The sequence below is a fragment of the Mastomys coucha genome, unplaced genomic scaffold, assembly GCF_008632895.1.
Source record: "Mastomys coucha isolate ucsf_1 unplaced genomic scaffold, UCSF_Mcou_1 pScaffold23, whole genome shotgun sequence".
Lineage (NCBI taxonomy): Eukaryota > Metazoa > Chordata > Mammalia > Rodentia > Muridae > Mastomys > Mastomys coucha.
This window is the reverse complement of record NW_022196906.1, coordinates 115,960,389-115,987,135: the sequence shown is the minus strand read 5'-3', so window position 1 is coordinate 115,987,135 and position 26,747 is coordinate 115,960,389. Positions and strand designations below refer to the sequence as shown.

Genomic DNA, 26,747 nt, shown 5'->3' with positions numbered 1-26,747 from the left:
GGATTTGAACTCATGACCTTCCAAAGAGCAGTCAGTGCTCTTCCCCGCTGAGCCATCTCACCAGCCCCGCAGTATTTCTTCTTAACCAGCATATGATTTTAGTTTTTCTTTCAATCCCAGATTTCATTTTTATATACTTTTATTTCTTGCTCTGTTCTTTGAGATTATTTTTAATTTTGATTGTTTGCCACTAGACAGCATGATCTAAATTGGAGTTGGAGTTTGCTTTGTAATGCAGTCCTTGGGGGGCTTGAAATGAGTGTGGGAAGAAGGTTGGGGATAGTTCAGTCCCTAAAGTACCTGCTTGCAAACATGAAGACAAATTTGAACCCCAGAACCCATGTAAAAGTGCTGGGCATGGTCACATGCCTTGGTAAAGACCGGGACAGCAAGTCCTTGGCTATCTGACCAGCCAGTCTAACATAATTGGTGTTTCCATACACGAACAGACTCATATGCATATGCATTCATACACACATGCATACACATGCACATACACAGACATGTTATCCTATAAGGGCATATAGAAATCCTAAGTCTTAATTAAAACTTGAGGCTGGTGTCCAGGTTTTAGGTGAACTTGGCTTCTAGGCTAATGAGACACCTTGTCTCAAAGAAGGTAGATGGCATTCCTGAGCATAATCTCCACGAGTGTTCTCTCAGCTCCATACACATACACATGTGCATGCCTGCATACATGCATATCTGCATAGACACAAACACACTCATACACATGGACACACACACAGATGAGGGTTTTTATATAACCCATATGAAGAAATAAGCAACACTATCTGAGCCTTATTACATAACACATCTACACTTAATCACTCAGCTCTGAGAAATCTCTTTGGTCTTATTTTGTACAGACAACTTCTTAGTCCCCCCTAGTGGCCAACCCTGATGCTACAAGTGTAAGCCAGCTCTGCAGGCCTGGGCACTGTTGCCTGTGAGGAGCAGTGGGTCCACCTTTCCCTTGCAGGGTGCTGGAAGATGAAATCCAGCAGCTTCGTAGTGAACTCCGGGAGACAGTGGATGAGAACGGGCGACTGTACAAGTTGCTGAAGGAGAGGGACTTTGAGATCAAACACCTCAAGAAGAAAATGGAAGAGGACAGATTTGCCTTCACAGGTAACTCCAGCATGGGGTCCAGGCAGTTCACAGTAGTCCATGAGGTCTCTCTCTCCTTGGTACTTGGCTTAGATGCTACACATACCTACTGTGTGCTGCAGAAGGAACACCAATTCCTCTCTGAGAGGTCTCTACAGCCCAAATGCCCTCAACAGCTGCCATGCTGGCCCTGTAGGTCTGGGCTGCACTTTTACTCTGTTGGAGAATTTGGCGCCAGAGGTGTGAGAGGGGCTCCTATTGTGCAGGTCTTGGGGTAACCTTGGCCCCGTGGGTGTGGGCTAGGCACAGCTCTGCAGTGCTGCCTCTGACCCAGAATGTAACTTGGTGGGGACTGTGATGCTGATGGCACAGCTCCTGTTGACCACAACATACCTCCCCGGTGGGTGTAAGCAGAGAGGCAGTGCCATTCACCAGGGAAGGCAGCGGGCTGCCCTGCTCTTTCCAGAGCCCTCCTTCCCTGTCTCCCTAAACGAGTCTGGCAAAAGTCCCATCAAGAGGGCTTCAGCATCCTAAAGGCCATCAGTAGCTGCATGTACCTACTCCTTCTGTTCTTTGGCTTTTCCTATCTAAAACGGAAAATAGAGGAAGACAAGGCTTTGGGTTGTGGGGATAGACACTCAACTTTGCTTCCTGCTGCTCAGGGTATGGTTGGGGGCTGGGGTGTGGGGGTTAAGCCAGGGCTCCAGGGAGAGCAGGGGGTCCATCTCCACCAATGGAGGGGTGGGTGGGCAGGGCTTGGGGTGGTTCTGCCTCTTCTTCCATCTGCCAGTGCGCACACATGTGCACACGGCTTTGTGTGCTTTTCCTGGGACTGCTTAGCTCCGCTTCCCATACAGAAATTGTCATTCAGCCCTTGGTCTGGCTGGTCCTTGTTGTCTGGGTTTTCTCCCTTCCTTCTCCCCTCTCTCCCTTTATTTTTTTCCCTGTTCCCCTCCCCTCCCCTTCCATTCCCTCATATCTGTCACTCAGGCTTGGGATCCTTCCTCAGCTTCCTCCAGTGCTTGGATTCCCAGCTCACCACCAGGCACAGTTCCATTTCTTGTTTAATTCACACTAAGCACAGCATATACTCCAGTTAGAATTACTTTCTCCACTTGCTGAAGGCTGCTGAAACTTTAGCACCATCTGGGTCCCTTTGTGTCCTGCTTGTGTATTACAGTTTTGTGAATTTATTACTTTTTTTTTCCAGATAAGATCTCATACAACACAGGACATACTCTATTTTTCTGTATAGCTAAATCAGACCTTGAATTCTTGATGCTTTTGTGTCTATCTCCCTAGTGTGGGGACTGCAGACTGGCACCTCACAGCTTTGAAGTGTAGTATGCCACCTGGAAGAGCTCATGGAGAGTGCTGCTGGCTGGTCTGTGCTGTGAAGGCTGTCCTGGTGGGGTGCTGGCCTACCCTGCTGACTTCTTTATCCCCAGAGTTGCCACTTGGGACCGAGGCTGTCCTGGGAAGGGCCGGGGAAGGCAGGGGAAGGGTGTTGCCCTTGTCACTGGGTTCTACCCGCTCCTCGGGCTTCCTTGGACACTCTTCTGCTGGCTAATTTTGTTGCTTTTGGGTCCTCAAAGGAAATTAGCCCCAGGAAGGCTGTCTCTGGGTCACTGGTGTTTCCTCTCTGGGTGTTAGCAATTATTTCTTTCTAGAAATCTCCTTCTACACACATTGGTTTGAGGAATGTACTCCGTGAGAACATGGAGCAGGGTATTCACACCACATCTGACCCCTAAACTCAGCTCAAATGGAGTTTCTTTACCTGTGCCTTTTCTTGCACCTGTCTCCTTCAGTGGTCTGAGGCTTGGAGGGAAGTGACTTTTTTCTTCTTCTTTAAGACAGGGTTTCTCTGTATAGCCCGGCTATCCTGGAACTCACTCTGTAGACCAGGCTGGCCTCCAACTCAGAAATCCACCTGCCTCTGCCTCCTGAGAGCTGGGACTAAAGGTGTGTGCCACCACCATTTGGCAGGGAAGTGACTTCTAGTTGAGTCCCTCCTGGCCAAGCAAATGCTGATCCTGGGCACAGTGCAAAGAGGCCAGACTACATGAGCTCTTGCTGCTCACCATGTGGCCCCAGCTGGCACTCATCTTCCTGCACACACCTCCTCCCCATGCCCACCCCAGCTTCACAGGGACCGCTTCCTATGTTGAGAGCCCCTTCCCAACACATTGCCTCTTGGCCGGATCCCTCCCTTTTATTAACTTAGGCCACTGTTCACACTTCTTCTCTCAGAGGCCCCTCCATGGTCTGCCCCTGCCACAGTCACCCCTCTTCATTCTGAGCACACGTTCCTCCCAGATAGTACTACTACATTCTTTTTATTGTCTGTCAATGCTGCTGGAGAATGACTGAATCACTTCTACTGAATGAATCTGTTTGTCTTGGTCATGTGTTACCACAGCTCTGTGTAAGTTCCAACCAAATGATCTCAGGAATATTGAGCACTAAGAATTTATTCACTGGGTCCAGGGAACTAGTACCCTGGCCTTCAAACATAAAGACCCAAGTTTGACCCCCAAGTTTCATGTTTTCAAAAAGCCAGGAGCGGTGGCACTTGTAGTGCAGTGCTGGGGAAGCAGGTGGAGCTTGGGCTCCCTAGCCTGCCAGCATAGCTTCTGGTCTAGGCCAGTGAGAGACTGCGTCTCAAAGCCAAAAAGGTGGACCGCACTCTGAGGAGCAGTACCCACAGTTGACTCTGATTTCCCTACACACCTGAACCTATGTGCATGTGCATGTGTGCACACATACAGCACACCTCAGCATGTGTGCACACATACAGCACACCTCAGCATGTACATATACATACAGCACACCTCAGCATGTACATACACATACAGCACACCTCAGCATGTGCACACACATACAGCACACCTCAGCATGTGCGCACACATGCAGCACACCTCAGTATGTATGCACACATACAGCACAACTCAGCATGTGCGCACACATGCAGCACAACTCAGCATGTGCACACACATGCAGCACACCTCAGCATGTGCATGTGCATGTGTGTGCACATATGCAGCACACCTCAGCATGTGCACATACATGCAGCACACCTCAGCATGTGCATGTGTGTGCACATATGCAGCACACCTCAGCATGTGCACACACATGCAGCACACCTCAGCATGTGCATGTGCATGTGTGTGCATATATGCAGCACACCTCAGCATGTGCACACACATGCAGCATACCTCAGCATGTGCATGTGCATGTGTGTGCACATATGCAGCACACCTCAGCATGTGCACACACATGCAGCACACCTCAGCATGTGCATGTGTGTGCACATATGCAGCACACCTCAGTATGTGCACACACATACAGCACACCACAGCATGTGCATGTGTCACACATACAGCACACCTCAGCATGTGCATACACATACAGCACACATTAGCATGTGCATGTGTGCACACATCTGGACCTTCATTGGGGTTTGGCTAGGGTGTCCCAATTTTGTCCCATGTTTCCCTCTTTGGGAACCAGCCAGCTGGCCTTGGCTAGAGATTCTTGTGAGATGGCATAAACAAGAAGCCAGTTGGACTATGTCTACCTGCACTATCGCTGGTATCAGGCAGATACAGAAAGGTCAGGGGACTATACCCTGCTCATTAAGGTTATGGAGCCCAGGCTGAGCTCCCTGAGTAGCTGAGAATGTCTTTGGACTTCCCTTGCCTCCAGCTCCTGACTTGGGATTACAGGTATTGCACCCAGCTGCCTTCTGATCTTATAGTTTGCCTGGGACCTGCTAATGCTCTGAACAGCCATGTAGATTTGAGGTGCAGGTTGTATTTTTAATGGACTTTGTGATTGCTTTCATTTTAGGGACAACTGGGATGGCTGGAGATCTAGTTGCCACCAAAATTGTTGAACTGTCCAAAAAGAACCGGGGGCTGGTGGCCGAGTCAGAGAGCGCAAAGGTCAGGATAAAGCAGCTGACCAATCGCATCCAGGAGCTGGAGCATGAAGTAAGGGCCTGGGCTGCTCTTCCTGGGGAGTGGACTCCAGAGAGAGGAAGTATATCAGGCAGCTAGGGGACACTGACCATTGAGAAGAAGCCTAGCATAGTCTGGCTAAGGGGGACGAACACGGAGCTTCACCGTGAGACCTGCGACTGTTCACATGCCCCACACCTATCTTGGTTCCCCACCCATCAGGTGGGCACAGGGTTGGCCCTGCTGCCAGGCTTCCTGGGAATTGGGAGATATAGTGTTTAACTGTGTAGAACAAAGCCTCGCATCTAGAAAGCCCTAGATAAATGTGCTCAGCCTGCTCCCAGAAACCCCTGTTCAACTGAAGCCACAGCCAGGAGCAGTGACATGTTGAGTTCTGTCTCCCCCGTTTGGCTGTCCCCTTCCTCCCATCTCGTCACAAACCTATCTGCTCTAGCAGGCCACACCTGGTTCCTCAGGCTAGAGGGAGCGTGCAGCCTTCTCTGAGCCTAAAGTCTAGTCCTGAGTCTCTGCATGATCTACCCTGGTCCTCACAGCTGGCACCAAGCAAGAGTTTCTTCATTCTGGGATGTGTTTCTGGAGAACTGGCTTGTGTTCTGTGCCACTTGCTGGAGGGAATAGAGTAGGGATGAGTGCTTCCACGCCTGGGAGATGGAGCCGTGTGGGAGTGTGGCACAGCACTGCCAGGGCAAAGGAGAAGGAGCAACACCGTGACAGGCAACAGTGGCAGGAGCTGCTTGAAGGGGCTTGCCCAGCAGGCCCAGCTAGAGACTGTGGGAGCGACATCCACGCTAAGGACCTAGAGGCTCAGAGTGCCAAATGGACAGAAAGCACAGGACGCCAGTATGGCCAAAACCTGAATGGGATGATGTCAGGGATGTAAGGGGGGCCATGCCCCAAATCAGGTTGACCACCATGAGTGAAGAACAATTGAAAAGTCACTAAAGGGTGGCTGTCCACAGCAGGCTCTGTCACAAGGCTGTGCCCATGTGGTAGCCACCCTTTGTCTCACCTGTAACCCAAAGTCTGCCATCCCTTTATTATCTGCCTTCTAGGCTGAGAGAGTATCTTAATTTGATTTGTATTGCTGTGAAGAGACATCATGACCACAACAACTCCTATAAAGGGAAACATTTAGTGGGGGCCGACTTACAATTCTGAGGTTTAGTCTCTTATCATTGTGGTGGTTTGAATAGGTATGGCTCCCATAGACTCATGTGTGAATGCTTGGGCATAGAGAGTGGCACTGTTAGGTATGGCCTGGTTGGAGGAAGTGTGTCACTGTGGAGGTGGGCTTTGAGGTTGCAGGTGCTCAAGCTATGCCCAGTGTGGTCTTCCTCTGCTGCCTGTGGGTCAACACAGAGCTCAGTCTCTTCTCCAGCACCACGTCTGCCTGCGTGCCGCCATACTTCTTGCCAAGACAAATAATGGAACCCCAGTCTAGGGGCCTGTGTGTGCCAACCGTGTGCAGGCACATTTACCAAGTAAATCAATAGCCAGTGCCAATTAAATGTGTTTCTTTATAAGAGTTGCCATGGTCATGGGGTCTCTTTACAGCAATAGAACCCTAACTAAGACAGTTGTCATGACAGGAAGCAGCATGCAGGCAGGCATGGCGCTGTAGAGGTAGTTCTGAGTTGTACAACTGGATTCACAGACAACAGGAAGAGAGAGTGACACTGGGCCTGGCTTGAGCGTTAGAAACCTCAAAGCTCACCCCCAGTGACACACAAGAGTGCACCTCCCAATGGTGCCATTTCCTAAGAGTCTATGGGGCCATTTTCATGTGGTTATTTATTATATTTCATGTGGTTATTAGCAGATCTTTGGGCTGTCCTGAGGCAACTAGGAAATAGGCCTGATGATCAGTCAAACCTCTCCTGTCACAAGTAGCTTGGAAAGGAGCATTGCTTAGTGGTCTCCATGTGAGCCAAGAACTCAGACACTAGGACAGGTGGCCCACACATCCGGCACTGATTGCCTCAGCTGGCTGTGCAGCTGCTGAGCAGAACCAAGTATTAGTGCCATGTTTGCTTTTTCAGCTGCAGATGGTATCAGCCAAGCCAGCGGCCAAGGGAGCCACTGATGCAGAGGCTAAGCTACCGAAGACCCAGACGGGAGACAGAGCTTTGGTATGTGTTCTTTATGCTGAGTCTGTGAGGCAGCCATGACCTGGGCCTCCCCTCCCCAGCGTGCTCTCAGACACACTGCCATTCCCTAGCCAAGGGCTCTTCTCTGCCATTGTGGCCTCAGAGCAGTCCTCAAGCAGCAGACCTTGTCCTTGTGCCCAGGATGCCTGGCAGAGGCCAGGGAAGGCCCAGATCTGAGCCACTTTCCATGGGGGTAGGGGAACTATAGAGCTATGTCCTCTAAGCCCTGGGACCACAGACCAGGAGGGAAGGCTGGTCCACTTAGGTGCCTGCTCCCAGGCTGGCATTCTCTGCAGTAGTTTCCTTACAGGGCGGCAGCCACTACTCCTTACCTGGAGACAGGCTTGCTCCTGGCTGCCCAGAGCAGTTCTGTTCTTCTTCCTTCAATTCATGTGTGTGTGTGTGTGTGTGTGTGTGTGTGTGTGTACACATGTGATATGTGCACCTGTACATCATACTTGGAGAAGCCAGAGGACAATCTCCTGGGTCATCAGGAATACAGCTACTCCTTTGAGACAGGGTCTCTTCGGTCCCAAGCTCACCACTTAGTACAGGCTGGCTGAGCTGTTTAGTTGACTAGACCGGATCTTCTCTTCCTGCCTAGCATTGACATTGCAAGCTGTTGGCATCGTGCCAGCTGTTTACATGGTACTAGGACTGAATTCAGACCCTCACACATGCAGTGTAGTGATAGAGTCACCTCCTGGTCTCCTGAGAGCACCGTGCCCCCGTGCAGCACTACAGCCTTACAGCTCTGTCCTCAGACCTTGTTTTGTAGCTAGTGAACATGCCACAGAATGTTGGCAATGTGAATGTGGCATTATGAGAGGAAGGTAAGCAGCCATACATGGGTTGCCCAGGATGTAGAGCCCAAGTCAGGCTAAATCTCACCTGTCTGCTGAGTGTCTGAGCGGGCATGCCACACCAGGATTTCCTCAAGAAGCCAGACCAACTGTGACAGGCAGTGAGGCCCCAAAACCCCAGCTCAGTGCTCCTCCTATTCCACGTTGCCTCTTGCCTATGCCTCAGGATCAGGCCACTGCTTGCTGCTCTCAAGAGGAATTTAGTCCTGGGTGTATAGTTATGGGCTTCTTGGGATGCAGGAATGAGTGTATGAACCAGTCTTCCTGCTAAGGAGGCAGCCACAGTGCTCTTAGTGGGCAGTATTCTCCATGGCCCTTCTTGGTCAGGAATACTGCCAAGATGTCCTTGATTTATTCAGGCCAGTGAGGTCCCTCGTTAGCCTGATAGGGTTATCTGCCTTGCCACACGGGGACTCATAACCTTGCTCTATACAGGGTTCTAAGAGGAAAAGGAGTAGCCATGTACAGGAGGTGTGATGGGCCTTCAGAAACAGGCTAGCCTGAGTTGGCAACAGGAGCTCGGCCTGCATCTGACAAACTGGAGTAGGGGCTATCCTTATGCTATGCTGCGGTGAAGCAGTGGTGAAGGCCTACCAGGAGGAACAGTGCCTTCAAGGTATAGAGGCTGGGGACAGAGCATTCAGCACAGTTGGCTCCCTTGGTTGTCAGTTAGTTGCATAGCATTTGGTTTGAGCCCAGAGGCAGGAAAAGGACACGAGCCAACACAAGTCGGGGGCAGGGAGTGCCCAGGGAGCAGGAGTCTCGGATGCACTCTGTAACCAGCTACCGGAGCAGGGTCTCTAGTTGAAGAGCATGCTAGGCTACAGCCCTCATCTTAACCAGACCAGGTCCTTCCCCTGGGATACTCTGCTCCGGGACAGGACCAAACTGTCTGTAACACTGGGGCAGCTGCACTCGAGAGGCCTGGCCCCAGTGTCCTCTAAAGCACATTCCAGATTCCAGAGTGCCAGGAAGGCAGAGGCATCAGGAGGCTGTGCTGTGAGCAATCAGCAATGCCTGTCCCCAGGGCTCTGCAGCTGTCCTTCAAAGGAAAGAGCCTGCAGTGGGAGCCCGGCAGGCACATACCCCACCTCCCAGAGTGCCATATGGCTTTAGGCCCTGTCAGCTGCCCACCCAAGCCAAGGGGCCTTGCCCCGCCCCAGAACCTGCCCTAGGCAGTGCCCTTGGCACACCTCCCATTAAGTGCCTCTGTGTGTAGATGAGGAGCTGAGGCTGAGAAAGGGCACTACAGCCTGACTCTGGATCACAGTGGCACAGGGTTGCTAATGTGCTCTTGCAGTGCCCTAAAGAGGGTTGCTAGGTCTCTTAAGTTTCATGACAGGGAGCTCTGAGCACCAGGAGAGGGTGTAGCTTCTTAGCCCAGGGCAGATCTAAAGCTACTCATTAGCAGAGAGAAGGCAGGTGCCTAGCAGCAGAAAGGGGTAGCAGGCAGGCACATGGGCAGAACTCAGAAAATGCGTAGTTTTTCAAAGACCTATTTGCATTTTGCGGAATTCTCCATTCTGCATATATTGTTTACGCTGATTTTTGACTTTTATTGTGTGCCCAGGACTACTGAACCACACGTCCAGGCCTAGTTTCTATGACCACTGCTACTGAACCACACGTCCAGGCCTAGTTTCTATGACCACTGCTACTGAACCACACGTCCAGGCCTAGTTTCTATGACCACTGCTTTGCAGTAGGCTGTTCCAAGTTCCAGGAACTTCCGAGACTTTCTCTGCTGGGCCTCTCTCACACTGGCATTTACAGGAGTTTCTGTGTGTTCCACTAAAAAAACCAAAAAGGTCCAAAAGCCCCTATCATGGCCACCCTATTCCCAAAAGCCCAGGCCCCTGGTCCACTGGGGCAGGAACAGGAGTCTTAGCAAAGCCTGATGGGTACTTAGCTTGCTAACCAACCTCACTGTTGCCATGACAGTCTGTAGCACCATTGGCAGCAGAAGCTCAGACTGGGAGACAGTAGAAGCACAAGGGCTCTAATCCTACTGAGCCATCCTAGTCCCATGCATTCCAGGACAGCTCTGCTCTTCTCTAGACTTGATTTTTGACATTGATAGAAGGAGCTTGAATAGTTTGATTGTGGAAGTCCCAGGAATATCTGAGACAGAGAGACAGGCAGAATAATAATGCAACATTTGCCTTAAACATATCATCACCATCATTAAGACAGGGTCTCTCTGTGTGGCCCCTGCTGGCCTGGGACTCACTCTGTAGACTAGGCTGGTCTTGAACTCACAGAGATCTACCTTCCTGTGCCTCCCAAATGCTGGGATCAAAGGTTTGTGCCACCACACCCAGCTCAGATGATTTTCTTTAAAGATTTATTTATTTTATTTATACAAGTATACCGTAACTATCTTCAGACACACCAGAAGAGGGCATTGGATCCCATTACAGAAGGTTGTGAGCCACCATGTGGTTACTGGGAATCGAACTCAGGACTTCTGGAAGAGCAGTCAGTGCTCTTAACCACTGAGTCATCTCTCCAGCCCAGCTTAGATGAATTTTAAAGAGAGAAGACACAAGCAGACACCAAGTCCCAGCATGCATCTTTCTAGTGAGATGGACACTTAAGGACTGGACCTGGGCAAACACGTAGTGCCCACCTCTGTTGGCAGAATCGCAGCCTGTGCTGATAACCCCAAACCCGGAAGATGAGGCTCAGATTTGGGGAATCATAGTGTGCCTGCTGAGCTAGTGTGGTTTTCTGCAGGTGGAAAGAGGGTGCTCTTAGCACAAGCCTGTCTCTGGGCACAGCAGAGAGTGGCCATGCCCAAAGAGTATCTGGGAGGTGTGGCACTTGCTGCCTCCTCTAGATGCCCCCAGCTGTGGCCATGCATGTGGCCATACATGTATGTGCGACACAGCGAAGAGCTAAGCCCTGCAGTTGGGCTGTCCGGATTTAGCCCAGGCCCTCTGTCCTATGCTAGCCAGGTAGCCAGGCCCCAAAGACTTAGCTCCACCCACTACTGCTTTGCACCTCAAGTAGCTGGGGGTTCTGAGAACTTGGACCCTTGCCAGTGTCTGGAGCATACATAGATAAATAGTAGCCCTGACTGTCATTAGTATTTAGGCAACGAGTGACCACTTTCTCCCTGTCTTTCCCAACCAGCTGGAGACCCCAGAGGTGAAAGCTCTGCAGGACAGGCTGGCAGCCACCAACCTGAAGATGAGTGACTTACGCAACCAGATCCAGTCTGCAAAGCAGGAGCTCCGGATGGCCCAGAAGGTCTTCGCAGTCAGGGTGTGGGACTTCTTGTGTGGCCAGGGTTGGTCCCAGGAAATCCCGATGACCCACTGGTTCTTTTCCAAAGCAGGTGTGCTTAGTCCTGCTTGTGCTGGGTCAACCCTGTCTAGAGTTTGGGGTGGCCAGCTTCCTGGAAGGGCTGCCCACTACCCTGGGATCTGCCTATGGACTGAGCTCTGCCCACCAGGGAGAGGCCAGGGAGCCATCTCTGTACTTCCCCCCGCCACTGCCCTGTGCCCTGGTAGACCCTGGGTTTCCACTCAGTGTGCTACCTTATCTGTGACTCAAAAGGCTGCCTGGCCCACCTGCTGCCTTGCACCTGTGACCGCAGCATAGAAACAAGCAGAATTTGTGCACTGAAGGCACCTTTCAAAGGAAAATAACTCAGTTCCAGGGTGTTTGGTTAACATAGTGAATTTGGCATCTGCCCTCCTTGCTGGAACCACTCAGACTGGCCAAGAATTACAAAACAGTGTTCTATTGTAGAAACCAGGGCCAGAGACTTGTCCTGCTGGATGGGGATCAGCTTGGTGACATGTGGAGGGTATTATTTCCACCTCAAAGCCCTGAGGTAGGCCTAGCTTCATACAGCTTTGGTGGCCACAGTGCCAGGTCTTCCTGAAGCAGCCTCAGTTGACTTCTTTGTGCCTAAAAGAGTCACTTGGCAGAGGCTGGAACAGAGGGCCAGGCCCTGTGGCATGCAGCACACCTCCTGAGCCCTCCAGAATTCTGTGATCCCAGGCAAGTCATGCAAGGAGACAGGCACTGGTGGCTGAATGTGTCTCGAGCAGGGGGCCCTAGGGGACAGGACAGTGCTGGAGTGTCCCAGAGAAGGGCTGGCATGATGGGCTCACTACCTCCCTAGGCAGAGCAGATCTGGACCTTCGACAGCTGAGCTGAGGTAGGAGGAAGGTCGTGCAGATAAAGCCGTGACCATCAGGAACCCCACCCCAGCACTGCCTGAGAGCCATGCAGTGAGGGCAAGGGCTGGTTAGCCTCTCTCCTGCCCACACTGAGTGCCTCGCTTTGTTTCAGGTTCTGGCCAATGAAGTTGGGGAAGATGTAAATATCCAACAGCTCCTGGCCTCACCAGGGACCTGGAGGGGAAGAGCTCAACAAATTCTAGTTCTGCAGAGCAAGGTGAGTGAGTCACTAGACCCCTCCTGGCCCTGACCCTCACTGGACCCTGGAGCACACAGCACTGGTGCAGGCCTGTGGGTCCCACAACATGCCCTTGCAGAGTGGAGGGGTTTTCATTTATTTATTGCCTGCACATGCACTTACGTAACACTTTTCACATGCCCAGTCCTGGATCTTAACCAGCCCCAAAGCCTTGAGTTTCATTTCTGTCTCTGCAGGCATGCTTGCTTGCCTGAGTTCTCAAAAGTTCGCGTGACTGCTGTAATGCTGTTTCCAGTTTCATAGCAGAAGCTTTTTGTTAGCCAGTAAAACAGCCTGGTCTGTCTCTCTATTTTCTAAGCATTCTGGCACACACCAAAGGTAGTTAAGAGAAGCAGTTCCAGAGCTGGCTGGCTTGAGTTCAAACCCGAGCAGTCTCCTCACCACCTGTGGACTGGCACACAAATTACTCTCTGTGCCTCAGTCTCTGCATCTATGTACTGGGGATAACAATACATGTGCCCCACCCCTTGCACCTGAATCCTTGGGCTGTTGGCAGGAATGATTGTGTCAGCATGTGCAGGGGTGGGGTTCCTCAGCATGGAGCCATCCTGGAGAGAGCACTAGACAGGTTAGCCCAGGTTACCGCCCTACTCCCACCACGACCCTCATTCTACCTTTAGACTGAGAAGCTTCCAGAAGATGTGTGATTCCCTGGATTCCATGAACATGCCACCTGCATCCCCTGGGATCAAGTCTACACCCTCCTGGGTGCCTTTTAAACTAGGATTGTCAATGGAATCCTTGAAGCCAGCATGAAGGGAAACAACATCCCCCAAATCTTTGGGACCCTAAAGGTGTGAGCTCAAGTCTCCTCACCATTAAACACCCAGGGTGCCCCAGCCTCAGCAAATCCACCATTACTGTCATTAGCTGAGTGTCGGATGACTTACTACTGCTACCACCTTGAACAGGCCTGATCTCATCTGATTCTGGACAGTGTGTAAGAAACACTACAAGAGAAAATGCTGCCTCTTGCATGTAGCACAGCTGTGGGAAAGCTGGGCGTCCACTTAGCATAAAACCAGAGCCTACCTCTCACCCTGAGAAACACCAGAGACCTCACCAGTGTCAGGCCCAAGCCCTGGAAGTGCTCTAGGAAAAGAGCACAGGCCTCCAATAGGATCCAACGCTGGGACACAGGGCAAGAGCGGATAGGATGGCATTGAACTAAAGGATCAGCAAAGGAAACACCCGGCAGAGTGATGAGACGAGAAGCTGCTGCTATGCAGGCAGCCTCTGCCGCCTGTAGCTCTGAAGATTGATAATCAGAATATGTAAGGAACTCAGAAACCTTAGCAAAAGAACAAGCAGCTCAGATTTTAAATACACAATTATTTCCACATACACTTCTGAAATACAAATGGTTACCAAATGTATATATTTGTGTGTGCACACGTGTGTGCATGTGTGAAGAGGCCAGAGTAGACATGAGGCAGTGTCTCTCTTTAACCCAGAGCTCCAGGACTCCCCTGTCTCTCTGTCTCAAGCACTGGGATTACAGGCAGGCCACCTGTTGATAGTCAGCATCCTTAGCCATTAGGGTAAAGATGCACTAAGATTTCCTGTCTTCTAGCCACTGCTGTATGAACAGCATGTCTCCGTGAGGATATAGGATGTGGGGACAGAGGAATGGCTGGGGACCTAGCATGGTGTGGCCACTGTGGAGATGAGTGTGGAGCTCTTGAGAAAACTAAAGGCAGAGCTCTACCACCCCTGGATACATACCGAGAGGAGCCTGGGTCAGCACAGAGGGTCCCAGAGATCCCGTCTACTCTACATTCTCAGCCTGGGTGCCCATCAGTACGTAAAGGACAGACTCTGTTGGCACATGGTGGGAGAGAGATCTGTGTATGAACAGTGGTGTTTTAGCCATAAATAAAAAACAAAAGTATGGTATTTTCAGGAAAATGAATATCATTTCCTTGGATATCATTGTGTTAAGTAAAACAAGCCACACTCAAAGAGACAAATATTTCATGGTTTTTTTTTCATAGAGGATTTTTTTTTTAATTGACATGGAAGACAGACAATAAGAAGAAAACTAGGGGAGGGGAAGAGAGTGGGTGTGGTTCAAACAAGGTTACAGATGGAAAGAAGTACCACAGAGGAGCCAAGCCCCCTGTTGGTACAATTACTATGAGAATATTTATAATAAAAAAAGAAACATTCCTTTTTTAAGGAATGTGTTTTAGAACACAGCTTCCAGGCTCCCCTTCCCCTTTTGTTTTGGGGGCATGAAGGCTCAGAGGGGTTAAGGGCTGAGACTTCACAGCAGCGCTGTACCCGCAGGCATGCCCGTTTTCCTGAGAGGGGATTGACAGTTGATGGGTACAGTCAGGAGGAAAGGGCTTTCTCAGTGACCCAGAACCATCTCTTCTCCATTTGCCTAAGATCTTCCTAACCTGTGCCTATCCTGTGCCCACCCTGGAGGGGTGGCTTCATCTTTAGCCTGATACAGTCCTCCATGGCACCTAGCTGAGGTGACAGGACTGGTGGGACAGCCGGCTTTCCTGCCCGTAGGTCCGAGATCTTGAGAAGCAGCTGGGACAGCGTCAGAACAAGCCAGCAGGCTCATTGAGCTCTGAGATGCCTCTCAGTTCAGACCCAAGGAAGATGACAGCACAGGAGAAAAACCTATTGAGGATCCGCAGCCTGGAGAGGGATAAGCAGGAGAGCTTCGAGGTAAGGTGGGCCCAGCCCACAGGGATGGGAGATTCCCAGCACTCATAAGACCACAGATACGGGGACCTTGGGCCTCACTTCTTATCAACCAGCTTGAGCTGCCTGGGTGGGACCTTACCCTGGGTCCATTTGGTGAATGCTAGGTGGTCCAACTATGGCAGTCTGAGAGGAGCTATGTGTAAAACTTCCTATAAAGAAAATATGTGGGTGTCTTGGTTGTTGTCCCTGTTGTGATAAAGCACAAGATAAAACTAATTTAAAGAAGGAAGGGTTGGTCCAGCTCACTGATGGAGGGGAATTCATCCTGTCGGGGAGGGAAAACGTGGTGGGAATGGGAGCCTGAGAAAGATGAATGCCAATGTGTGGTGGCTCCATTTTTTTCCCTTTTTATTCAGCCTGGTACCTAGCCAGTGGGATGTGCTACCCTTCGATCAGAGTGGGTATTTTCTCCTCTGGAAATATCTACCCTAGGGCATGCCCAGGAGTGTGTCTTCTAGGTGATTCCAAATTCAGACACCTTGGCAGCGATGGTGAATCCTCACACTGGATCACACCCCCAGTAGTGGAATAGGGTGAAGCCTAAAGAAAGTGCCCCAAGGCTGAGGGCAGAGGGGGCGGGCCAGTACTCCAGGTGTGCCTGGCTGCTAGCTGGGAGTCAGTGGGCACTGTCTCTGGCCCTCAGCACCTGACACAGGCTTCCAGCACCGAGGCTTTCCACACCTGGCCACTGGCCGACTTCATCTGTGAGTGTGTCTGCCCAGCTCCAGGCAGGGTGTCAGGAGCCTCCTCATGGCCCGCTCCAGCCTCCTGCACCTTGTATACCAGCCTAATCTCAAAGGTGCATTAACTGTGAAGAGACATGGCCCCCTGATCTCAGGACAAGTAACGTGGTGTGGGGGAGAAGGGAGCGGGGAGATGTGAGGAGCAGAGTTGACAATCCTCGAGACGTGACTAAGGCCAAACACCAAGGTAGGGAACTAAGAAGGGCAGGCTGGGATAACTGAGATGGATGGACCGACGGACAGGAAAGGGAGGTGTGGGAAGACTGACGGCTCCACGCTCTGCATGAGAAGGTGATAGAATGGAAAGTCTGAGTCAGTGACTGGCCTGCCGCTCCGCCCTTGCCTCTGATCAGCCCTCTTGACCTCTAGCACACACAGGACCTTTGCTCTTCTCAGCAGCTCCCAAGTGCCCTCAGTTGTCACCTTTTTAGGAAGTCCTCCTCAGACTATATTCTGTTGTGTCCCTTCCCCCACAGCGAAGTAGACAGCAGTCTGTCCCCTGCTTGGGTGTCACTCCTTAGGAACCAATTCTATTTTTCTCTCTGCTTTATCTGAGCATGTCATAATCCCAGACACATAGTGGGTCCACAGAAAATATAGGAATGAAGAAAGGAATGAGAGGCTCTGAAAGTGTGTGCAGCATATGAGCTTGTAGCTTACTGTGGTTAGAGCCAGGTACACAATGCAGAGGGGATCCACATCCCCACACAGTAGGGATGTCACAGAAGCCTGCTGGCTATGCTTACCGGGTGGTCCTACACTGAACGGGTTTAATCGGGAAGAGGCCAATTGTCAGCCCCCAACACACTATGTTTCTATTAGGAACAATAAACAAAACACCAATTAGGTGGACATGAGCCATTTAGGTTAAAAAAATGGATTTGATGGGCCGTGCAGCCTGTTTTGTGTGTGTGTGTGTGTGTGTGTGTGTGTGTGTGTGTGTGTATACGCGTGTATGCATACACACATGTAGGGGCCAGAAGACAATTGCAGGAGTCATTTTCCACTCCTGTGTAGGTCACTCTCAGGTCTTTATCTACTACGCCATCTTGCCAGTCCTGATGTTCATGTTGTAAAGCAGGAGGGATGCTATGCTGACGACCCATCCCATCCCATCTGGGCCATCCTGGCCCATCCTGCCCTGTCCTATAAAGCTGTCTACCAAGTACCTGTCAGAAAAGCGGGGAGCTGAGCCTGCCTGCCTGAGGTCAGGGCTCTGACTCTGGTCCATTGCTACCTCCTGTGCCCTTCAACAACGGCTCCCACAACCCTGAGTCTCCCCAGAGAGTGGGATCCAGGGTGCCCTGGGCTATGAGCATAGGCTGGCCCTCAGCTCTCATTTTCTAATTACAGAAACTGGCCAGTGAGCGGGACACCCTCCAGACAGAGCTGGAGGAGCTGAAAAGGAAGTTCGAAGGTGTGCGGTCTCGCAACAAGGTGCTGTCCAGCGAGGTGAAGACCCTCAGGAACCAGATGGCGACCCTGGTGGAGAAGGGCAGGCATGACGATGAGCTGATTGATGCCCTTATGGTAGGCAGGGCGGGAGAGCTGACCCACCCCAGATGTGCTTCTTATATAGATGCCTGAGGGAGATAGCTATGACCCTGGTCCCCTTGGCACTAGGATCCCCAAGGAGATGTGGGTGAGAGAGGGTGTACCTCTAGGAAGCCAACAGACTGCAGGCCAGGCCTGCCACTGTGGACACCTCACTGATACTTCAGGTGTGCTGAGCCTCCATGTTCTCCTGAGGTAAAACCAGATGCCTTCTCCTGCCCCAAGTCACACTGTCCTTCCATTTTGCCCCAAAGCAGGAAGCCTCTGTCCTTAGAGTCTCTCTGGGAACATGTTCAAGGGATTGGACCTCAAGTTAGGTGCTGACAGACTCCTTGGAGTATGGACTGGATCCAGGCACTGGTTCAGGCCTTTGTATTCACATGTCTTCCCACAAGCTAGGCGCCCACCCACTGAGCTCCTGGTACCTGAAGAGCACCTTTCCTCACGATGGCCCAGGAAGGAATCTGAGACCAGAAGGGATTAGAGTTGAGCCTTGCGTCCCTCGGGGAAGGTGTTCCTGGTTCTTAGAGGAATAGCTAGTGTCCCCTGCTAAAGTTGTCTTGGGCTAGGCAAGGTTGGAGGGCTCCGGGGAAAGCCAGCTGTTCCTGTCCTTCCTGCCCTAACCTGTCCGAACCTACCTCTAACTGCCCTTTCGCTTGGTCCTCAGGACCAGCTAAAGCAGCTGCAGGACATCCTGAGCACCCTGAGTGTGCAGGAGGAGTCAAGACGCACGTCTCAGCAGCACCTGGACCACAAGGTCAACAGCGAGGCCCAACAAAGCAGCAGCCTGGTAGCCCAGCTGCGGGCCATGGTGGCTGAACGTGAGGCCAAGGTGCGGCAGCTGGAGCTGGAGATTGGGCAACTCAGTGTACAGGTGAGCTGGGTACCTCCGGGCCATTGTGTCAGTGCCCACACGGCCCCTTCCACTCTCCACAGTCACCTCTGCATCATCCTGGCCCCACGTGGATCAGCTGCTGCCAGCAGCCTCCCTTCTGATCTGCACACACTGCCTTCCTGAGACACAAGCCCTTCTGTGGCCACACCAGCCCGAGCATGACTGATCTTGTCTAAAGCACCAACCTGATCGTGTCCTTGCTCAGCTTGAAAGCCAGGTGGCTTCCTGTCACCTTTTGTCACCCTGTCCTGTCAGCTTTACTAAGGTCAAGAGGATCCAGACTCCTACCAGCTCACCCTTTCCCATCTGCAGCTGTGGCCTTCATCTTGATCCAGTGCAGTAGCTGTTGCTCCAGCCATTGTGGTCACGTTGCAGTCAGTAGGATGGCCACACTTTCTTTTATTAAAACATTTAAAATCTTGGACAATGTCATACATGTATACATGGTATCTGGGTCATTTTCATACCCCCATTACCCAATCCCACCTCTCCCACCCTCCCACTCCCCCTTTGATCCCCTCTAACTCTCCTTCCTCACAGGTTCTCTTCTTGCTTCCATGTCTTGTGTGTGTGTGTGTGTGTGTGTGTGTGTGTGTGTGTGTGTCTCGCTGAGTTTAATTAGGGTTGTGTTAGCATGCCAAGAGGTTAGTAACTGGAGCATGGGCAACTCAGAAGTTGGGTACACCATGAAGAAAGTGGGTGCCCCCCAGCAGCCATTGGCTGTCAGGAGTTCCACAGAGGGGTGTAGTCTTATGAGCCCCTCCCCTCCCCATGCTGAAATGTCTGTGTGGGCCTTGTCTAGGTAGCCACAGCTGCTAGAGTACATACATGCAACAGCCATGTCATGTCTAAAAGGCAGTGTTCCATAGCTCCCCTTCGGTTCTTGTCCTCCATATGCTCCTCTGTCCCTGAGCACTCAGTCACTTATTCTCAGCACTCTGACTAGTTACAAGTCCCTGTAACTCTGTAACTATCACCCGCCACAGCAGAGGCTTCCCCGACCAAGGCTGAAACCAGCAGTAACCTAGGGGCATACCACTTAGGAAAACCAGCAGTAAGCTAGGGGTATACCGCTTCGGAGGCAGTTCGATACTTCGATTCCATGTAGCAAAGCAGCAACAAAAGATCCCTCCTTGTGGCAGTGATCTCAGCAGCCATAGGCTTTACCCATGCTTTACTGTATCAACACAATTGATACCCGAGGAGCAGGCCGCATCAGATCCATCCAGAAAGCTATTGGCTCCCAAGAAGAGTCACTTGGCTATTGTCAGGAAGGCTGCTGTTGTATCTTACAGGGATCACAGCTAGGTGTGACCTTTGATGACTGTTCTCCAGCAACCTCCATATCACCTTCAGGCACTATGAAAGTTAGCCAGCAGAGTGGATACTCCCAGCTTTTCTCCAGCTGTGTGATTTCTCTGTGTCCTGTAACCAAAGTGTGTGTGTCTTCACCAGTAGGCTACCCAGTTATTTATGGTAGACAGCTAAGAGCAATTAATTGCTGATAACAGCAATGCTGTTGACGCCTGCCTGCCACTTGTTTCCGAGAGTGACCTGTCGACTCTGGTAGCCTTGTTGTCCACTCATGCAGTTTCCGTGTGTGGTCTGTGGTCTCTGGTAGCCGTGTTGTCCACTCATGCAGCCCTTTTTATTTTTTATTATTATATTTTTAATTAGCTTACAAAATAGCATTTCCATCTGGCTTTTTCATAATCCTTGGTTTCTGTTGTCCCCCTCCCCCCTCCCTGCTTAGACCTGAGCACTTGAGCATTCTCCCTGCCCACCTTTCATTTACATTCCAGCATAAGTTCCAGCTCTTGCCATCTCTCCTGAGTCTTCCTATTGACCTCCCCTTCCTGCGCTGTCAGCTCTCCCTCAACTGGCCTTGCACACCATCCCCTTTCTCCCCCCTTCCTCCTCCTTAGGATACAGATGGCCATGAGCACCTCTAGGGAGCCTTGGGCTGGGTCTTGGGCCTCTCTTAGCTTACAAGTCTCCCCAAGCTAATCTCTCCTCACATATGTGCCCATATTTTCCCCTGAACTCCCTTCAAAAGGCACAGGCTGCAGTGCCTTGGAGCCTGCTATGGGGCCATGCACTCCAGTGTCCAGGGGACTTGGGAGCCTGCTCAGGGCTGCTTACAGTCAGGTGCTTTTAGGGGTTCCTCCTACTGGGTGCACCCAGGGACAGCAAAACCTTCTCCCTTTAGACCTAACCCAGTGGTGATGTGACAACAACAGCCTTGCCCTGCATTTCCTTTGAGAGCCCCTGGCCTCTTCCAGCTTATCTGGCTGACTGACTGGCCTGCTGTGTCCAGGGCAGCCTGGGCCGCAGGACCAGCTGAGGAGAGGTCTGGCGTCAGGCAGTTGGGGACCACTGCCTTGCACTTCAGCCTGACACCCTGGGGAGGAGTGCATGGAGCACTCTGGCATTACCACCTCAGTCTGTCCTTGGTCCAGCACCCAAAGAGAACCTCAAGGTTGCCAGCTTGTGGGCCGTCCTCCACTTGCTCGGTGCAGTCGCACATTCTGGTTTTCTCAGAATTCCTGGGGACAGTCCATGCCAAGGGTTAGAAGAAGCCTTACCCACTGTTGTCCTTTGATGAAGGCCTGACCTCCTACTAAGGATTTTCTGGTACCCAAGAGAGGGAGGGGCTTATAGAGAGGAGTTGGGGAAGCCCCATTCCACACAGCCACTGGCCCTGCAGGCATCTAATGTCCGGGCATCAGCTCTGATGGTTACACTGACCTCTCATCACACGGTGTGTGGGTCTACCTAGGAAAGCGGGCCCTCACAGATGTCAGCTCCTTTCTCTCTGTGGCACTGGCCTGCACTGTCCCCATATCTCCCTATGGCCCTGACCTACACTGGTCTCTCTCTGCAGCCTCCTTCTGAACAGAGGCTTTGTGTGATGTCTTTGTTATGCAAGCTGTGTCTTTGCGGCCCAGGCCAGCATTCACCCTGAAGAGAGGCTTCTTTCAAACTCCTGGAGCTGGAAACTGGCCAAGGCGCCCTGCAACCTTCCCCTGGCCTCTGCACCAATGCTCTGACATCCAACCCACATCTGTTCCCTGCAGTATCTTCACGGTAAAGGAGGGGGTGAGGGGGCCAGCCCCGCCGATGCCAGGTTCCCTGAGGACCAGTCCCCGATAACCAGCTCTCCAGCCTCAGCAGGAGATCATGTTGGCAGGCTCGGATCTTCCCGGTAAGGAAAACACAGGATAGAGGGAGGGATTGTCCCCACTTTCTGTTCTGGAAAGCCCCTGAGTGCAATTTTGCTTTGTTTTATTTTATTTATTTTGAGACAGGATCTCATTATGTAACCCTGGCTGGCCTCGAACTCACAGAGATAGTGCTGGGATTAAAGTCTTGTGCCATTATCTCTGGCCTTTTTGTTTTTCCACACAGGGATCAAGTGTCCCAGACTGGCCTTGAATTTGAGATGTAGCCAAGAATGACTCTGAGCTCCTGATCCTCCTGCCTGAACACATGAACACACTACACATACATACCACACACACACACACCACATGCACACACCATACATGTGCACATACCTCACACATTTGCACATATACCATGCATATTCACACATACCATACACACCACACACACCACATATACAGACCACACACACCACATATACACACATATACCCATACCACACACATGCAAACACCACACATACCATACACATATAACACACACACCCATACATGCACACACCACACACACATAAATACACACACACATGCACACACCACACACACATACATGTACACATGCCACACATGTACACACCACACACATGTACGTACTACACACATGTACACACACCACACGTATGCATAACATACGCATACATGCACATCACATACAGCACACACATACACACTACATGCCACACACATACACACCACATACACACACACCACACATACCACACATACCACGCACATGCATACACACCACTCACATGCACACACATCACACATGCCCACACATATACACACACCACACAGACTCACACATAACACACCTACCACACATACCACATACATGCACACACACCACACACGACACAGTTTTAAGATGGCTTCCCTGCTGCTGTTCTGATTGAAGCAGGAAGGAGCTGTCAGCATGGGTGTCGTCACTGGAAGCACCTGCTGATGGCCCCTTTGCAGCTTCAGAGCCCTCTTCTTCCTAGGTCTCTCAGACTCACTGCTGTGGACTGCAGGATAAACAGAGGTTTCATCTTGAGCAAGGAAGGGCAGCCAATCCACAGAGAAACCGTGAGGCCCACGTGGCTTGCTCCATGGGCTCCCTTGGTTCCTGCCCACTGTGAGGCACAGTGTACCCACTCCTCCCCTGTATGTCCCTTTTGCCTCCACACAGCTCTGTGACCAGCCTGGGCCATACACTTGTGGAATCTGCTCTCACAAGGCCTTCCCTGCCTAGTCCCCATGGGACATCACCCAGGTAGGAATACAGAATAATCCCTTAGCTCTCAAAGTCTCCTCAGGCCATTACAAGGATGGAGGCCTGAGGCCAGCAAAGCCTAGCGTTTCTCCTGGGTTATATAAGGCCAGAGAGGCTTGTGGTGGGGCCACCTGATAGAGTAAACAGCATCAGAGCCAGGACTTGGCCCTGACTGCAGGCTAGGGAGTCAGCATGAGGTTCCTGGCCTTCCCTTCTCCAGAGGGAGCACCCCACATCATGTGGGTCCCCACACTAAGTCATTGATATCCCCTCAGCTCTCCAGCCCCTTCTTTGTGGATATAACCAGACACAGGGATTAAATGCACCCTTTGTTCTTGTTGTGGGCTCCTAGACAAAGGATGGCTTGTCTTGCCCAAGTCCTATCCACTGTCCACTGGAGATCCTGCTGTCACTCAGCCCCTCCCCTCATGCAGGTCAGCTCAGAATCCAGGCCAAGCCTCCAGTGGGCCCGCTCTCACTTGAGGTTTACCATGTGGCTATAAAGCAAGGTAGCCTATCGATAGACTACATCTCCCAGGAAGTACCTGTGACACTTCCTGCCAGACACTGAATAGTTCAGGGACCATCAGCCAAGGGAAGCCACTTGACTCTGGCAGGGAACCAGGCCCCAGAAGCCACATCCTGATAGACAGACCCAGGCATGGTAGCTGAGTTTTCCTCCCCTCTGGCCATCTCAGAACCTCTGAATTTCCCAGTCCCTCCTGCCATTGGCGATATGTATGTCTTTGAACTTCCCATAACCTATGTCCACTCTGGCCCCAGGTTCTCGGACTCCCCAGAACAAAAAGGCTGGCAGGCACAAGCTGCAGAAATGAAGGCCCTTTGGCAGGCTGCTGAGGTGGAGCGGGACCGGCTCAATGAGTTTGTCACTGTGCTGCAGAAGCGGTAACACATAGCAACTAACCAGCTGTCCTCAGCCTGTGGGTGGAGACTGGGCTCCCTCACAGTCACAACTCACCTGCCGCTCCAGGGTCCACAGCTCTGGGTTCTGTCATCCGCAGCGTAGCACTTGTTCTCAGTCAGGCGAATTCAGGAGATTAAGCTCTGTCAAATGTAACCATCCTCCCAGAGCTACCAAAGAGTCTCATGGGGGAAAAGATAAAGCCTACCCTGATGCTACCAGTTGCTAGGAACAGGAAGGTAGCTGAGGTGAGAAGCTGGGGTTTCTGAGAGGCAATAAGGGGATGTGCAGCCGAGGTGCCTGGGAGGCCCAGCTGCCTCCAGAGGGTTGTTGACAGAGTCTACTCAGTCAATCAGTGCCCCTGCGCAAGTGACCTAGCTGGCATGAACTACAGGTACCCAGGCCAGCATGTGGGCCAGCCATGTGACCTCCATCCTGAGAAACACAAAGACACCAGCAATCTTCTGTCCTCACAGCAGTGTCATATGTCAGTCAGAGCTCTTTGATGACAGATAATAGAAACCAGTTCTGCCTAAGCATAGTGGAAGGGAGACCTGGAAAGTACTGGAAAGTGGCGAAGAACCAGAACCGAGGGTCCCAAGCATACAGCAGTCTCTGTAGCCAGAGCCCAAGGGTGACTGTCCTTATGAGAGTTTTAGCTCCTTGACTACCCCCAGACTGGAGGTAGCTCCAGGTGCTCACAGAATTGGGGGAGGGGGCTTACCAAAGGAAAAACAGGGCATTGCTGCCAAGGGAGCAGGGAAACTAGTATCTAAGAGGACAAGGTCTCTGGCACAGAAAATACCTGATCTCTGTATGATCGCATTCATGTCTGTCGAAAGGCAGCCATGCCCTCCCTCTGGGCTTTGACCTCCATTCCCCTAAGTTATGTCTGTGATTGGAGAGGCTTTGAGCACAATGACTGGTCCTTTTGAAATTCTGTACCTGCACCACATGATGTCAGCTCATGAGCTACTCCACTCCCATGGTCTTCTCTGTCATAAGTGGAGCAAGGTGACTCACACCTCGCTCCCCCCAGCCCCCCACTGCCTTTCCTTCATCTGAAGTAGGCTTTCCTAAGGCCTCCCTCACAGGATTAGGCCTAGGGTGAGACAGGAAATCAGCCAGGACATGTATAAGGTGGGCATCTCTGTGAGTCACAGGCATCTCTGTCAGCTGATGAGGTTCACCCTGACACCCTGTGCTACTTGGGGGCTCTGTAAGACTGTCCTCAGATCCATCAGCCAAGTTGTCTTTACTTCCTGGGTGTCAGCAGAAGGGACCCCCAGGCATTACCCGCCAGGCCAGGCCCTTCCACATTAGCCTTTCTTCCTCTGTGTAGCTCCCTGTCTCTTCTGTGCTGCCCACAGCTTCTGGCTGCCTCAGCCTGTTGCCACCGAGTCCCCAACCTCTGTTATCCTGGAGAAGTTGTGTGCTCAGCTGGGACCCCTCGACCGCAGGGTGCAGTCAGGGAAGACCCTGACTGACCTATGCTGTAGAAAGCTGGGTGAGCCCTTTCCCTCCTCTCTTCAGACCTGGCTCCAGTGTCTGAGAAATAAGTTCTTTCTTAGGTTTCTATCCATTTCTCTCCCTTAAAAAAGTTTTAGCTTTTAAAATCTATTTAAAATCCATGTGTGTGGATGTGGATGTGTGTGCCTGTACATATGTGTGCCTTTGCGCTCGTGTGTGCATGTGTGTGTGTGTGTGCAGACTTATGTGGGATTCTGGAGACCTGACTGGGTTGTAAGGCTTTCCCTGCTGAGCTGTTCCTCTCTTTGCTTAGAGTGAGAGGGCTGTCTCCTATGGCAATCATCACTAGACACATTTTTTTTTTTTAAAGAATATCATTGGCTTTGGTGTTGTGTTATGTTTTGTTTTGTTTTATGATAACAGTTCAAATGTACCTCAGGCTGGCCTTGAACTCATGCCCTCCTGCCTTTGCCTCTTGCCTCCAGCCCCGGCATTGGGTATTTTCTGTGTCTTGTCCTTCATTCAGGATGAGCTAAGTTTTATCCCTTTCTCGGTGACAGGCCAGGACTCTGTTCCCAGTGCTGTCTTATCTCTTAGCATAAAGCTCTCTCAGCTGTTCAGTGGCTCCCATTCACACTGTCACCCCTGGCTCGCTCTCACTCGCCTGTTACTGTTGTGATGTTTCTCTTCCTGCAGGTGAGCATTCAAGCCCCAGTTTACTCCCTGCCCCCTCCCTGTGTACACTCCAGTCAGGGTGGCCATAGAAAGGAATATCAGCCCTCTGGGCCTTTGCTTTTAAAATTATTTCTTGGTGCCTTTCTTTTGAATGAAAACTTAAGAGAAATTTAAGGCATAGAAATCTAAAAAGATGGGAGTGCCATAAAAACTACTTTATTAACTGTATTTTGTTGCTGGTGGTGGTATTTAAAATCTGTTTTCTGTTTTGTTTTGTTTGTTTGTTTTTTGTAGCCCAAGATGGCCCCCCTAGAGAGGTGAGGCTGACCCTCCTGCTTCTTGCTCCCCAGCGGCATTCATTCTTCTTTGCTCACCTTTCTCTTTTAATAATGTTAAGCCTACTTAGTTCTTTCAAAGTCATTCTCATTATTGTTCAGAGGAGACAAGAAATGGATGCCTGAGGTAGCTGAGTCTACTTGGTCACTTCCAGGGCAGTGAGAGACCCTGTCCTGAAAAAGATGTCGATGGTGCCCTAAGGATGGACAGCAAGGTTGACCTGCAGCCTCTACATGGGTTAGGCACATGCATGGGTTAAGCACACATCAATATACACATAAACCCCCTCCACACACATAGACATGCACACACGTATACACACACACATGTATGCCACGCACACTTTGCGTGAAGGCGGTATCTGAGGCGTAAACTTCAAGGAAAGTCAGTCTCCTGC

General features: G+C 51.3%; 1 protein-coding gene across 2 annotated transcripts in view; it reads left to right on the top strand.

Annotated features, from left to right (window-relative positions):
• The window catches only part of Ccdc13 (coiled-coil domain containing 13), a 43,543-nt gene that overhangs the window by 8,797 nt on the left and 7,999 nt on the right, over positions 1-26,747 (top strand). For both annotated transcript variants that reach the window (XR_004111310.1, XM_031343339.1), the window contains exons 3-13: positions 983-1,131; positions 4,963-5,105; positions 7,133-7,222; positions 11,239-11,355; positions 12,409-12,513; positions 15,076-15,237; positions 17,373-17,549; positions 18,241-18,447; positions 21,546-21,673; positions 22,864-22,947; positions 23,731-23,853. Coding sequence is in view for 1 of the 2 variants with exons in the window: in XM_031343339.1 (XP_031199199.1) it covers positions 983-1,131; positions 4,963-5,105; positions 7,133-7,222; positions 11,239-11,355; positions 12,409-12,513; positions 15,076-15,237; positions 17,373-17,549; positions 18,241-18,447; positions 21,546-21,673; positions 22,864-22,947; positions 23,731-23,853 (1,485 nt within the window). In the remaining variant the exon portion in view is untranslated. The remainder of the gene's footprint in view (positions 1-982; positions 1,132-4,962; positions 5,106-7,132; positions 7,223-11,238; positions 11,356-12,408; positions 12,514-15,075; positions 15,238-17,372; positions 17,550-18,240; positions 18,448-21,545; positions 21,674-22,863; positions 22,948-23,730; positions 23,854-26,747) is intronic.